Raw genomic sequence first — 14,706 nt, 5'->3', positions numbered from 1 at the left:
TATTGGGGTCGGGTTGAGTGAGTGCCTTATTTATTGTAGTCAACAATATTATCAGAAGAAATTTGACTCCTCTTTCTTTTCTTGTCTCCATTTTCTTATTTTTGGCTCTTCCTCGACCTCATTTTATTTCCTAATGGAAGTCTTTTTTTCGGGTATTGGATATTGAAAGACTTAAGATGATTAATATAGTTGAATACGTACATCACCCCCACCTTTTCGCCTACTGTACTTGTTCTATTACATACTTTTCCGAAGGGCCATTTATCCACCACCACTGTCGTTTAGGGTTGCACGTTTTCGTTAAATTATTGCTTACGTATATTTCTATAATATCAGGATCGAGATATCCGTTTCTAGCTTTGATTTTAGTTACTCTAGCGAGTTATCTTAACATTAAAGAACAAATCCCCACGAACTCGTCGCCTTTGTTAAAGTTTCTTCGTAGGCTAATAAACAGGGTACCCGTCATTTCATTTGCTTTTTCTTCCCCGTTAATTATTATATTAGTGTTGTCTCGCGATAATAAAGTCGAACTTATGCATATCATAGAACAGGAGTTGATTAGGTATTAATCTTAGCTAAGCAATCCACTAAAAGTAATTAACTATACCAACTATACACATTTAGCCGATTAAAAATAGAAAGATTTGGGAGACGTAAGATTTTCTTTTCTTCTACCTATCCTCCGAACACGAAAACTAAAGAGGGGGTGGAAAAGAAAAAAAAAGATCAGTGCCCTTTGATGTGAAAGAAATGATTAAATACATAGTACCCACTTAAGGCACACTCCCCTGTCAGCATATCTTATCTATCTTTCATAAATCCTGCTTGTATCCCATTTTTTCTTTTCTTTTCTTTACATTATGACCTCTAAATCGCCTTCCGTTTTATTTTTATTTTTTCGGTTAATCCAGAAATATATTAATTGTAGGACCCGGGAATCAATTATATAGGGACAGTGCCCTAAACCAACGGTTACGGTATTGCACGGAGGGGTGCTGGATTTAACATCTCCACTGCCCCTTTTTAGCATCAAGAAAGCAAAAGGTTTAACCAACTTCCCCCCTAATTGGCTCTGCGTCACTTTAACCACATGTGGTGACCATACGTAACACACCTTTGGTCGTTCAGTTACATAAATCGAGATATAGGGTAAAAAGTTAGATGCGAAAGACGAAAAAAAACGAATGATGTTTGTATAGTGTTTTTTCCTTTCGATACGACTTTTTAGAGATGAATAAACATATAAATCTTTCTTGTGTATTGATTGATAGGGCTAACACCCTTTATTTTTTGTTTCAGATTTTCCGAGGCTCTCGATTTTTGCGGTAATCTGATTCGTTACCGTATGCATGGCAAGCCATTTATGCACCCCACTTAAATCAACCTATGCAAAAGTTTCCCTTTCAGGCTAGTGAAGGCAAATCATTTCCATACGACAATCATGTGTTGAGCCCAATCAGGTTTTTGTCTGAACTCTTCTTAGTGTCCTCACATTGTTACTTTTTACATTCACTGTGTGTGTGTGTGTGTGTGTGTGTGTGTGTGTGTGTGTGTGTGTGTGTGTGTAATAAGGTCATGAGATTGGTTTAAGATAGGATAAGTTTATCATTGAGCCTAAGCTTTCTTGAAATATATATTATAAACTTTTTTTTTTCACACTTTTTTCAACCAAAAATTAGTATATAAGGACCAATTTTTTTCTCCCAATAAAAAGTGTAACGCTAATTAATTATTAATAATAATTGTTTTGCCAATTTGGTGCAATAATGAGGATTGTATAATACTATCATAGGTGGGTGCTGCATTTTTTTTGAATAATTAGTAACAATGTGCTTACGTAGTTGGTATGAGTTCTTGATCCCACTAACCAATTTGGATAGAAAAAGGTGTTTGTTTCTTAATAGAAAATGGGGCACTCCTTTTCTTCACCAAATTTGTTGTTAACAAAACATTTTGGTGCTATTTAATTTTTTTTTCTTTTATTTTTTATTTTTTTTCTTTTTTTACTGTTTACCTCTAATGCGTGTCGTGCCATGATAGAATGTTTTCTTTTAGGGGTAAGTCGTAATTTATTTATCAGTTTATATTTTACAGTACACGTGTGTAGATCCATTTCATTCATGGTCGGTCGAAGGCATAGAGGCGGGAGAGGAATCTTGCGAAATATGGATTTTTAGGGGCTTCGAATTTTTCGGTAATATTTAAAATTCAAATCAAATCAACTTATTTAATTAACACAAATGAATTTCCCAAAAGGAACCTAATGAAATATTACTTTCTAATCCAAAAAAATGCGTAAAGTGAAGAATATGAATCGAACTCATTCGTCCTAAATTTTAAATACTTTTGTGTGAAAACATGTACGAAATTTGAAGAACTTAATATTCTATTTAAATTTAATCCAAAAAAAAAAAAGGAAAATATTAAAATTAAAATATTGGGGATGAAAAATGATGAAAATCACAAGGGCCTAGGATACTAAAATTGAATAGGCTTGAGAAGCAAAGTGAAATGCACCTTTTTCTGTGGACATTGTTAATTTTGTGGTGTGTGCATTGTCTGTTTATTGCCACAATCTTCTTTCACGCGCGGATATTATTTTAATCATCACAATTTAAATTATTTTATTATTATTATTATTATTATTATTTTTATAAAAAATAAAACTAAAAATAAAAACCTTTGATTTGGGTAAGTAGGATTTTCTCTCTTCAATTTTCTTTATGAAATATACCACCCAAATAACATTAACAAATAGGCCTGGCAATTTATTCAGACAAGCCAAGTAGTGCTAAATCTAAACATCCGATTATAATTTATATTTGTAACAATCAAGAGACGAAACAGCAGTCCGGATATAGACAACGGAGAACGTAGCATACGATTACACGAGTGATTTTATTAAACTGCTACGAAAGCGCAGTCTAATGACAACCTCAATAATACGAAGTTAAAAGCCAATGAAAATACAAAATAGAAGCAAGAAATGCTCACAATTTTTCACTGTTTAAAGATTCATAATCTCAAACGAAGGGACAGAGGCTCGAGTTCGACCAAAAAAAAAAAAAAAGACTCATCTTGTCAATAGTCGTACACTATTTTCGGAAGAATACCAACTGATTTAGTATCATTGCTATCGCATTGAAAAAATTGTTCGTCGATACAATCACAAAATATCTAAAACAACACTTATTTAAAGGGATCGTAAACAATGTGGACAACAAGATAGTTCTATATTCTCAATCATCGGATCCATATAATCCCACTGTAATATAATATCCACACGAAACATTTGCAACCTCGCCATTTTAAAAACAAACAAATTTTTTACATACCGAAAAAGAAAAAGAAAACCATATATTCTAAATGACTGAAACACCCTTTTCAAGGCAAAAGTTCAAAATTGTACCTCACCTCAAATTCGTTGATCAAACTAGCAGTAACTCCACTACCAACTCTGTCGCTCCTCCTCTTCTCGTAATCCGCATCATCGGTCGGCAATTCATACCTACAAACCGGACACGTGTTCCTAATATCCAGCCACGGCAAAATACACTCCCCGTGGTATAAATGGCAACAGGGCAACTTAGCGACACTCTCGTCAAGGGCAAATTCGTCTTTACACACTGCACAAGCAGCGACATTATTATCATCCCCACCAAATTCTTCCTTTGTCAACACCACTAATGGCAGATTCTCCACCACGGATTTTGCAGCTGGAGGACTGCCCTTTAAGGCATTCTCGTTCTCCACCAATTGACCGAAAAGGGCATCGTATTCCATAGTCAAAATGTAATCTTCCGGAAGATTGATACGCGGCACTTCACTCCCGCCATTGTTATTCTCTTCGGAGCCATCAAAATCTATAGTCCTCTCCAAATTATTCACTGCCAACAGAAACTCCCATTCTACATTCCTCTCTTCCTCTTCTAACGCTTCTTCGTCGTCGTCGCCGAAAATGGAGTTCTCGATTTCCGAAGAAGTAAGATCGGACGAAACGGATAATTCTTCGATTTGATTGATTGCCAAATTCAGATTCTCCCTCTCGTCAAAATTGATTCTTTCACTCACCTCCTCCCATTCGAACTCTTCTCGGTCATTCTCACTAGTGTAATAGTTATGGTTACTAACTCCAAAACTTTCGAAATTATCGTCATCGTTATTCATAAACCCTGAATTTACCTCAAATTCTTCGGAATCGGAATCGGAATCTATGTCCGCCGCCCGGAGACCCATGCTCGCCCCGAGACCCGGCCCGAACCCGAATTCCCGAGCCGAATCGTCCGCCCGGCCCGAACCCAGCTCCCAAATTAGGTCTTCCGCCGCGTGGGGCTGCCGCGTTTCGAACAGATCTGTAACGAAATTCATCTGCTCGTCGTCTTCCTCGCCACCGAAGAAGAAGCAATTAGGGTCTTGGTACTCGCATCCGAGATTCACGGCCTCTGCGTTCAGATCGAACCCTAAATCAAACGTCGTAGCGTAATCGTCGAAGAGTGATGGATTCGAAGAATTATTCGGAGGGGGGAACGAATCGAAATCCAAAAGAAAGGGGTTGGCCTGATGGTAGAAGTCGTCGTCGTCGTCGTCTTCTGGATGAACGTCTTCCCCCTGGTGGGGCCCAATGGTGGTGGAAGCGGGACTTCGTGACGACGGCGGCTGGCGGCGACGATGGAGATCGGAGACCTCCGCCATTGCAGAAATTTTTGCAGTAGAGAAAGTGATGCGTTTCTAATTCGTGAATTTTCGGATGCAAATTTAATTTCTTTTTTATTGTTAGGGAAAAAGGAAACATTTGCTGATTTATTTAGGGTTTCTTGACGCTTTCTTTCTCTTATTACCTGCACCGCTAAATTGATATTATACTATTTTTATATTTATATATTATTATTATTATATATATGTTACTTAAATATTGTATTTATATTTATTGTTTATATATTGTGAAAATTCTTTGCTACAAATTATATATCTGATTTGATTCGATTTTTTTATAAATGTAAAATAATAATAATAATTTATGCAATTTGGATTTTTTTTGGTAAATATTACTTGCAAGAAACAAATTGCTTGGCTTGACAATGTTGCCACCGCGGGATGATAGAGATAGACATCACCGTGTTATGAATAATTAAATATCAATGGTTCAATTTTATTTTATCCAAAATTTGTATACGTCATCCAATAAAAATCGAAAAAAAGAAAAAGATAAATCAAACGAAATGTTGAATAAGTCGTTCGTAAATATGCATTTTTAAAATCGAAAATGGCTGAAATAAAAAAATTTGATCCAATTTTTCCCATCTTGTTGCTACCTCGAACTAACGGTTATAACAATGGGCAAATTACGGCCAGCACCCTAAGGTAAGATCGAATTACAAAAACCCCCATCTTGTTTGGATAATTACAATTACTCCTTTAAATTTCTCATTCAGTTGATAAATTTGACACCATAATGATGAATATGTAAGACAATATTTAATTAAAGAAGGAGGCTGTAATTACCCAAATATGATGGTTTTTTCGTAATTTGACCGCATCTCAGATTCTCAGGGAGTTGACCGTAAGCCTATTGCTTGGAGTTTTATGGGACTTTGTTCACAATCTGGGCCCAATTGTTGAACCGGGCCCAATTGCTGAACCGGGCCATATCAAGAAACAAAGAATATATGTTCTACAAAAAGATTAAGATTGTAATTCCTACTTATCAATGTTCATCTAATTGCAAAAACACCCGCCAAGGATGTATTCAAATGCAAATGGCTTCTCGTTTCTCAAAAAGATTCTTCCATGTCAAACTAAAGCATCCATTGTCAAATGTACCCCTCAAATCTCCACTGATTCTATGTTCAATCTCAACATTTACACAGGAAAATCAACCGCACCCATTTTACAAGAAGACATTTTCCCATATGTTCCAAGAATGCTCCAATGGGAGATCACTCGAGCCGGGCCGACAAGCCCATGCTCGGATGATAATATCCGGATTCAAACCCACTACTTTCGTAACCAACTGTTTGATCCAGATGTACATCAAATGCTCCCGTTTGGAGTGTGCTTGTAAAGTGTTCGACAGAATGTCTGAACCGGACCGTGTTTCCTGGAACGCCATGATTTTTGGATATTCTAAAAGTGGGAAGATGGGGTCGGCGCAATCGTTTTTCGATTCGATGCCCGCGAGAGATGTGATTTCTTGGAATTCTTTGATTTCGGGGTACTTGCAGAATGGGAATTGTTTACAGTCGGTTGAGATATTCGTGCTGATGGGCAGAGATGGTGCGGTTGCGTTTGATGAGACCACCTTTTCTGTTGTCTTGAAAGCATGTTCGGGTCAAGAAGACTATTCTGTGGGGCGTCAGATACACGGGGTTGTGGTGAAGTTGGGGTTTGCGGGTGATGTGGTGACAGGGAGTGCAGTATTGGATATGTACGCAAAATGCAAGAATTTGGATGAATCGTTGCGATTTTTCGATGCAATGCCTGTGAAAAATTGGGTTTCATGGAGCGCAATTATTGCGGGTTGTGTTCAAAACGGTGAGCTTGTTGATGGATTAGAGCTGTTTAAAGAAATGCAAAGAGAGGGAATTGGGGTCAGCCAATCTATATACGCTAGTGTTTTTAGGTCTTGTGCTAGTTTATCTGCTTCGAGGTTGGGTTCTCAATTCCATGGTCATGCAATAAAGAGCGATTTTGGAGCCGATACCATTGTTAGTACAGCCATGTTGGATATGTATGCGAAATGCGACAATTTGCTTAATGCTAGGAAGGTGTTCGATTTCTTGGGAAACCATAACTTGCAATCTTATAATGCTTTGATCACTGGATATGCTAGAGGTGATCGTGGATCTGAAGGCATGCAGTTATTTCTGCGTTTGTTGAAATCCGATCTCGGTTTCGACGAAATAAGCCTGTCCGGTGCATTTAGTGCATGTGCAGTAATGAAAGGACTTTTGGAAGGAACTCAAGTGCATGGATTAGCAATCAAGACTCCCTTCCATTACAATATTTGCGTGACTAATGCAATTCTAGATATGTACGGTAAATGCGGAGCATTGGAAGAAGCTTGTCGAATATTCAACGAAATGGAAAGAAGGGATGCGGTTTCTTGGAATTCGGTTATCGCAGCTTGTGAGCAGAATAAAAACGAGGAGACCCTATTACTATTCGTTCGTATGCTTCGCTCGAGAATGGAGCCCGATGAATTCACATATGGGAGTGTTTTGAAAGCTTGTGCGGGCGAACAATCCCTCCACCATGGATTGGAAATCCATGGCAGAGTGATTAAATCCGGGATGGGGTTGGATTCGTTCGTCGGAAGTGTCCTTGTGGACATGTACTGCAAGTGTGGGGCGGTGGAAGAGGCGGAGAAGCTTCATTACAGGATCGAGGAACAGTCGTTAGTTTCTTGGAATGCAATAATTTCAGGGTTTTCTTCAACCGAACAGAGCGAGGGGGCTCAGAAATTCTTCTCGAGAATGTTGGAAATGGGAATAGAACCCGACAATTTCACTTACGCCACAGTTCTTGATACTTGCTCCAATGTGGCCAACATCGGATTGGGCAAGCAAATCCATGCTCAAATAATCAAGCAAGATTTGACGTCGGATGTGTACATTACAAGTACGCTAGTTGACATGTATTCGAAATGCGGGAATATGGAAGATTCCGTTTTGATGTTCGAAAAATCCCCCGATCGCGATTATGTGACATGGAACGCCATGGCGTGTGCTTATGCGCACCATGGCTACGGATACGAGGCTTTAAATATTTTTGAAAAAATGCAAATCGAGAGAGTACCGCCGAACCACGCGACTTTCGTGGCGATCCTCCGTGCGTGCGCGCATATAGGTCTTGTAGAGGAAGCTCTCCACTACTTCAACTCAATGAAAATCGAGTACGGATTGAACCCACAATTGGAGCATTATTCATCCATGGTTGATATACTAGGAAGATCGGGTCGACTTGTCGATGCTTTGAAGCTGATTCAAGAAATGCCCTTTGAAGCAGATGATGTGATTTGGAGGACACTTCTAAGTATTTGCAGAATGCATGGGAACGTTGAGGTGGCGGAAGAAGCGGCGAATTATCTGCTGCGGTTGGACCCGCAAGACTCTTCTGCGTACGTTCTTTTGTCGAATATTTACGCGGATGCAGAAATGTGGGACCAGGTTTCGAAGATGAGGAAGATTATGAGACGGGGCGGGATGAAAAAGGAGCCCGGTTGTAGCTGGATCGAGATCCAATCGGAGGTACATATGTTTCTTGTTGGAGACAAAGCTCACATGAGATGTAAGGACATATATATGAACCTGGATTTGCTTTTTGATGAGATGAAATGGGATGGTTGTGTACCAGATGAAGAGCAGTTGTATTGAGTTGTACCTGGTGCATTGTTTTAATTGCAACAACCACCATTGTGTTTGTTTTAATTGCAATATAAGAAAGATTTTGTTAGAAACCTAGGGGCAGTTTCGGTATAAAGAAAAGTTGGAATCTTTATATGTATAAGAAAGATCTTTGTTACTTCCTTATTTTTCTTTTTTATTTTGGAGAAAAAGATAAAAAATTAAGAATGTACTTTTGTTCCTGATGTGGGCACGGTTGAGCGATCGGGCCGGGCCCGGATAATTCGAAATTCCTACCTAACTAATTTGAATCTTGAAGTTTCATGGGGTTGATAATTGGAACCAATGCATATCTGCCTTAAAATTTGCACTGGTTTTACATAGTAACAAAACTGTGCCAAAATATACAGTGACAAGAGACTCTTCCTTTACGAGAGGACATGAAAAATACGAGCTGCAAAAGACGCGATTTAACCATTATACGACAGCAAAAAACAGTTTATAGTCTCTTTCCTCGAACGTGAAATATATTCCCTCTGCTTCTGCGGTTCTTGAGAATTTCTCTTGTGGAAAATCAGTTGTCGTCGATAGTTTCTCAGTGCTGAAACAGAAAAGCTGCAAATGCTGGAATGGCCAATACAAGAACAGCAATGAAGACGTATTTGAATTTCAGCTGCCTTGTGTCTATATTTCTGACGGTGTTATTAAGCTCGGAGGTGGAATCGGTGAGATCTGTCTTGATCTCGGGTTCTAAAACTTCTCTGTCTGCGTTGCCGATCTAAAAGCAAACACAAGTTGTGATGTATTAGAAATTATAAGAGTAATGAGAATATATCTAGAAATTAAATATTACTGGTCGAAAATATCAATTGCGACTATTTTCAGTTATATTATAACATGCAAATGAACGACAGACAAAAACGAACAGAAGTACTAACCTCGTTACTGGTAGCTGAAGACTCCATTAATTCATCATTACTTCCTTTTGTAGAAGTTCCGCTCTTACCAACACTTTCGGAGAGCGTGTGTTCTTTTACTTCATGGCTTCGATTCACAGAAAATTTAGAGTCCATCTTTATTTGCTGCAAGTATTTTGCTGCAAGTTTTTTCTCCTTTGTTAATGATGATATCTGGAGAGAGAAAATAACATTGTTAATTGTCAGAAGAAGCAGAGGCAACTTAATAGTAACGAGAAACTGCAAATTTTCATGACTGAAATGTGAAAAAAGATTGTAACAAACCTGCTTATGAAGGCGTTCTCGTTCAACAGACAACTGCATTACTAAATCCGTAATTACTTTACTTCGCGACTTAATAGTTTTCGCAGTGTCCTTCTTTGCTTCATCAGCCTGAAGCAAAGATGTCTCCAATTCTTCCGTTCTGCGCCTTAGAAAATTTATCTCTTCGATGAATTCCGCATTGGACTCGGACAATATAATACACTTCTCTTCAGCACTCTCGGTCTGGTTTTCGGCCTTCAAAACCTTCGACTTCAGATCTTTTATTAAATTATCCATATCCTTGGTTGTTTGTTCTAACATGCTTTGTTTCTCTTGACTAGCTTCAGCAGATGCCTTCGCATGAACTTGCTTCATCTCAGAGTCCTTTAACCGCTTCTCTAACTGTTCTACCCTCGCAGTTGCATCATCATTGCTACTCTTCAAGCGGCTCACTTCCATATTAAGCTTCATGTTAGACTCCCTAAGTATTTTACATTCGGCTTCAGCAATTTCAGCTCTCATTTCAACTTCAGTAACTTTTCCATTTAATTCTTTATTTTGCTCGGAAGACTCCTTCACATTGTGCAGTTGAGACTCAAAGTCGCCGAGTTTCTCCTCTAGCGAGTTAACCTTTTCAACGAGTTCTGCTCTAAAATTCTCAGAGCCCTGCAAAGCACAATCTTTTTCTTTCAACTGCTCGGTAAAATCTTGCAATTTAGATCTTAACTCTTGTTCTCTCTGAATTGACTCATTTATACTAAACTGCGCCGCCTGGATTCGACCAAATAGTTCTTTCGAAATTCCCAAAAATATTTCTGCACTATTTTCAGCCTCAAGCAGTTTTTCCAACATATCTTCACCCTCTACTTCCATGCAGTAGACTTCGTGCTGCAGCCGAAATTTTAAATCTTCTTCGGTTTGTCTCGACTCCGTTAGCTTCTTCTCAGTATCCATTTCCCGGGCCAGAGATTTCTCCAGCATTCTCAAGATATTCCTCTGCTGTTCGGAAGTTTGCATTTTGATCTTCGCATTTATATCTGAATGGCCGCCATTTTCCGAACCAGCAAACTCGTTTTCATCATTCCCTGTTAACATATCACCATGAAAGGTGCGTGATCAGATTTAAAGTAATTGAGGATCAAAATCCCAAACTAAAATTGCTAAATAGAAGGTTTAAAATTATTTGAAATGCAGAACACTAAACACCGCCTTTAAATCTAAATTGTCATCTAGCTTATCAAGTTGAAAAGAGATCGAATATAGAAAAACGGAAGATGTGAAGAACATACACTTTCCATCTCCAGAAGAAGCTAACAAGATTTTCCGGAAGTTAGCAGATTGCATCTTTATGCCCGAGACCTGTTCGAATGATATCTTCAAGGTGTCCTCACAATCTTGTAACTTCTCTTCAATTTCCTTAAGACCATCACCAAGCTGCTTGAATGAAGATATACTCCCCTTAGAACGAACAATCTCAGCCTGAAGAGCAGATAGAAGACTCTCCAGTTCAGTAACTTCAGAGTCCAAAAACCCATACAAAAGGTCAAATTCTAATGCTTTCTCAGCACGACCATCTGATGTATGCTCGTCTTCCAAAGCAAAAGCCTCGAAATCGTTTTCCCTTGAAGCCACATGCATAACGAGTATGTCCAAGTTAACTAACTTTTCAGAGGAACATGCTAAATCTAGTTCAACTCTAGTTAACATTTCTGCTATACTATCTAGCTCGCGAATAGTGGCTCCACCAGATGAGACAACTTCAAGTGAATCGTTGTAATTCGATTCAGCCTCCGCTTCACCAGAACTAGCATTTTCAACAGAAGAAGATCTGTCTTGAATATTGTCAGAATCCATCTCAATTCTTCCGGTTACTCACTTTAGATCCTGAAAAGGAAATCAGTTTGTACTTCAATCAACACAAGCTCATCCTTCCCGTAAAACGAGACTCGAAAGGAAAGAAACGAAAAACAAATCAAAATTATTCTACAGAAGAAAATTAATATACGGAGCTTAAAACACATCAAGTGCAGGCGAAAGACATACAGTGCCATTGCTAAGAAATATTTTCTTCACTGTATTCATGTATTCATTTAGTGAAGCTGATATATAGAAAGGTGGCATAAGGAAAAAGAAAACGAAATAACCTTCTTTCATTACCAATATATTTTGATTTCGAAGTGAAGCTCTCTAAAATTTTTGTTGTCCTTTAAATAGGCTCATTAAACTAGGGCAATAAACGAGGAAATTTACCCTATGGAACTGAAGGGGAGAGAAATTATCATTGTCATTGTATATCATTTCTCAATTTCGCAACTACAAAACTCTAATTTAAACAACTTAAAGACAAGCAGGAAACGAGCGAAGCCTAGCTAAACTGACATGATGAGCTCCCAAAGACTAAGTTCTTGGGTTCTGATTTCATCAGAACATGAATTTGTACGTTATTCGATTTTCGTAGTCATTATGAACTTCCATTTCAGATCAACTGTAGGTTTTTAAGTTTTAAGTATTGCTTTCTAGTTAGTTGGTGATGCTTATAAATTCCTAATACAATCATGAACACAACCGACACACATGAAAAAATAAAAGAAAAACCACTTATGGAATCAAATGAATTTCGATAGAAAATCACGAAACCCTAGAATCCGTTGAACAAACTCATATCATTCAATTCGCATCCAAATTTGTATATTCATCTACTCGCCTGTTAGTATAACCATCGGGAATAAAAAAAAATCCTACATAAAAATTTAAAAATTTAGAGTAGCTTCCATTTTGAAGATAGTACGAAGAACGCCACAAAATTCTCAGATTCACCAGTAAGCATACGTACGGAGATTATGCAGAAAGATTCATCAACAGGAATCAATGCAACACATAAATTAAAAAAATAAAAATAAATAAAAGTAACTCCGATTCATAAATCCTTGAAAAAAAAAAAAACACAAACGAGTAACATATATTTGTATGCAGATGCAATCGAAGAACAAATTAGAAAGACGAAAGCAAATATGAAGAACCGTACCGATCAGAACGCCGCGTGTTCGAGAGTGAGTGCGGGATTTAATTTTACTTTTTTAATTTTGCCGGATAAAAATAAAATAAACCTGGTCAGTGTGAGTGACCGAGTGTGACTCGGTTTAACTGTGTGCTGTCGTGCACGTGATATCACGTGCACCTTTTGTGATTCATGTGTTGGATGCAGATAATTTTGAGAAATTTGGGCCCACTTAATTTATTGTTAGCCCATTTTGCAAATTGTTAGTCCCATTTGATATTTAATAACGAAAAAAGGGTCCCACCTAAATAAGGTGGCTTTTGAATTAAATGAAAAATCTTTTGTGTATTTTTATTTATTTTTTATTTAATAAAATTGCAAAAACTATGTCGAGTTTGAACAAATTGAAGTCACGATTGAATTTGACTGTGTATCTTATTAATTTAACTAGTGCACAGTGCACGTTTTTTTTTAAACGGTCGATCAGATGCTACACCTGCCGAATAAATTTTAATTATTAATATGGTCATAAGTGTATTATTATTATATGCAGATCAATGGTCATTAATTACTTGTTGTATAAAATTCTTGGAATACTATACGGCTACACTGATGAAAATATGTGTTTTTTTAGATATATATTTGAATTAATTTTATTAAATATTAATTGTGGTCGACTCATGAAATATGGGCCCACACCCACGGAAACAAAAGTCCAGCTCATTACCCACTCAAATTCTAGTCATCATACATCCAACTTTATAAAAAAATTTCTAAAATATTTAGTTAATCGGTGGTTAGTAAATAATTTTATTTTTAAGAACTTATAAGATGTTTAATAATTTAATAAGATGCGTGGTGACTCGGAATGAGCCGATTACTCGTGCAGTCGTGCCGACTCGAAAGTTGTACACGTCAGCATGTGTACACGTGTCACAATACTGATCACATGTTTATAATAGTTAAAAACTAATGCAGGTAGCTTGATCGATTTTGCTTTATTATATTATCTAATTATAAGCATCATATACAGTAGAAACTCGATAAATTAATATTCGATAAATTAATAACCTCGCTTAAATAATAAATTTTTCCGGTCCCGAATCGAGGACAACGTGCTAAATTAATAATTCGCTAAATTTATAAGATAATAAACGTTCAAAATTTTTAAGAAGCCCCATATATTATATAAATTAATAATTCATCAAAATAATTTTTAAATTACATGGTACAATACATATTTTATAGATTTATGAAGGTTTACTAAAATAGAATTTCATTGTCGTTTGTTTCTTGTTGAAGTTCACATTACCATCAATCTCGTGCCTCACTTTTCTTAACACGGTTAGAACTTCTGGTATAACTTTCGTATAAAACAACATGAAATTGTTCAATACCATTGTTGCTTTAAGAGCTTCCGTTCGTGAAACAGGCTCTATAGTGCATTGAGCTAATGGTACAATGAATAATATACACGTAAGAAATTAAAAAAAAATGTATTTATTGAAAATAATAATAAAAATAATTTCATAAATTAATAAATTATTAATTAACGTATAAATTAATAATTATTAATTTATCGATAAGTTAATATTTCGCTAAATTAATGAAATTTCTATAATCCCAGCTGTATTAATTTATAGAGGTTTAACTGTATTATGAAATAATAAACATTTTAATTTTTTTATTTTTCTATTGAAAATTCAGATACTCTTTTTTTTCTTTTTTTCTACTATTCTTGATCCAATGCAATAATATAGTTTTTTTTTATTTTTTGCCACTATTCATGATCCAATGCAATAATAGACATTTTATATATATTTTTATTATAAAAACCATAAAAAATAAATATAAAAATGATCATACATGCGACTAATTTGAAATTGAAATTCGCCATGATAATGCATCCGACACTGTTAGATCCGTGGTACAAATGATTAATTATTAAATAAGTTAATTATTAACTAATAGTGGAATCAAATCTTAATGATACAAATTTCAAAGAGACAACCATTCTTTTATCTTTGCTTTCTCCCTCCCATTTTATTTATTTGTTTCTTTTAGCAAAGAATATTTGTCTAGTATTAGTTATCATTTAAAAAAAAAAAATTTATCATTTTAGGATTTTCACTTAATGCATCAT

At 36.4% G+C, this 14,706-nt stretch overlaps 3 protein-coding genes across 4 annotated transcripts; 1 reads left to right on the top strand and 2 right to left on the bottom strand.

Annotated features, from left to right (window-relative positions):
• Positions 1-3,101: 3,101 nt before the first annotated feature.
• On the bottom strand, positions 3,102-4,870 carry LOC105971769 (uncharacterized). Its single transcript, XM_012996655.2, has one exon. The coding sequence runs from the start codon at positions 4,693-4,695 to the stop codon at positions 3,388-3,390; it is 1,308 nt and encodes a 435-aa protein (XP_012852109.2). The 5' UTR covers positions 4,696-4,870; the 3' UTR covers positions 3,102-3,387.
• Positions 4,871-5,699: 829 nt separating this feature from the next.
• On the top strand, positions 5,700-8,572 carry LOC105971744 (Pentatricopeptide repeat (PPR) superfamily protein). The gene has a single exon (XM_012996620.2). The coding sequence runs from the start codon at positions 5,754-5,756 to the stop codon at positions 8,373-8,375; it is 2,622 nt and encodes an 873-aa protein (XP_012852074.2). The 5' UTR covers positions 5,700-5,753; the 3' UTR covers positions 8,376-8,572.
• Positions 8,573-8,674: 102 nt separating this feature from the next.
• Positions 8,675-12,766, bottom strand: WIT1 (WPP domain-interacting protein 1). 2 transcript variants are annotated; one of them, XM_012996632.2, is made up of 5 exons: positions 12,591-12,766; positions 10,855-11,449; positions 9,587-10,650; positions 9,284-9,475; positions 8,675-9,123 (listed from the first exon to the last, which is right to left on the bottom strand). In XM_012996632.2, the coding sequence occupies exons 2-5, from the start codon at positions 11,417-11,419 to the stop codon at positions 8,941-8,943; spliced, it is 2,004 nt and encodes a 667-aa protein (XP_012852086.2). In that variant the 5' UTR covers positions 11,420-11,449; positions 12,591-12,766; the 3' UTR covers positions 8,675-8,940. The 2 variants fall into 2 exon arrangements, with proteins under 2 accessions (XP_012852086.2, XP_088677684.1); XM_088821558.1 differs by lacking the exon at positions 12,591-12,766 and adding an exon at positions 12,399-12,488.
• Between the last annotated feature and the right edge of the window lie 1,940 nt (positions 12,767-14,706).

This window comes from Erythranthe guttata, chromosome 8 (genome assembly GCF_056151865.1).
Source record: "Erythranthe guttata isolate IM_541 chromosome 8, IM_541, whole genome shotgun sequence".
NCBI classification, from domain to species: Eukaryota; Viridiplantae; Streptophyta; class Magnoliopsida; order Lamiales; family Phrymaceae; genus Erythranthe; species Erythranthe guttata.
Note: the sequence above shows the minus strand (reverse complement) of the source record. Positions and strands in the feature narration are given on the sequence as shown.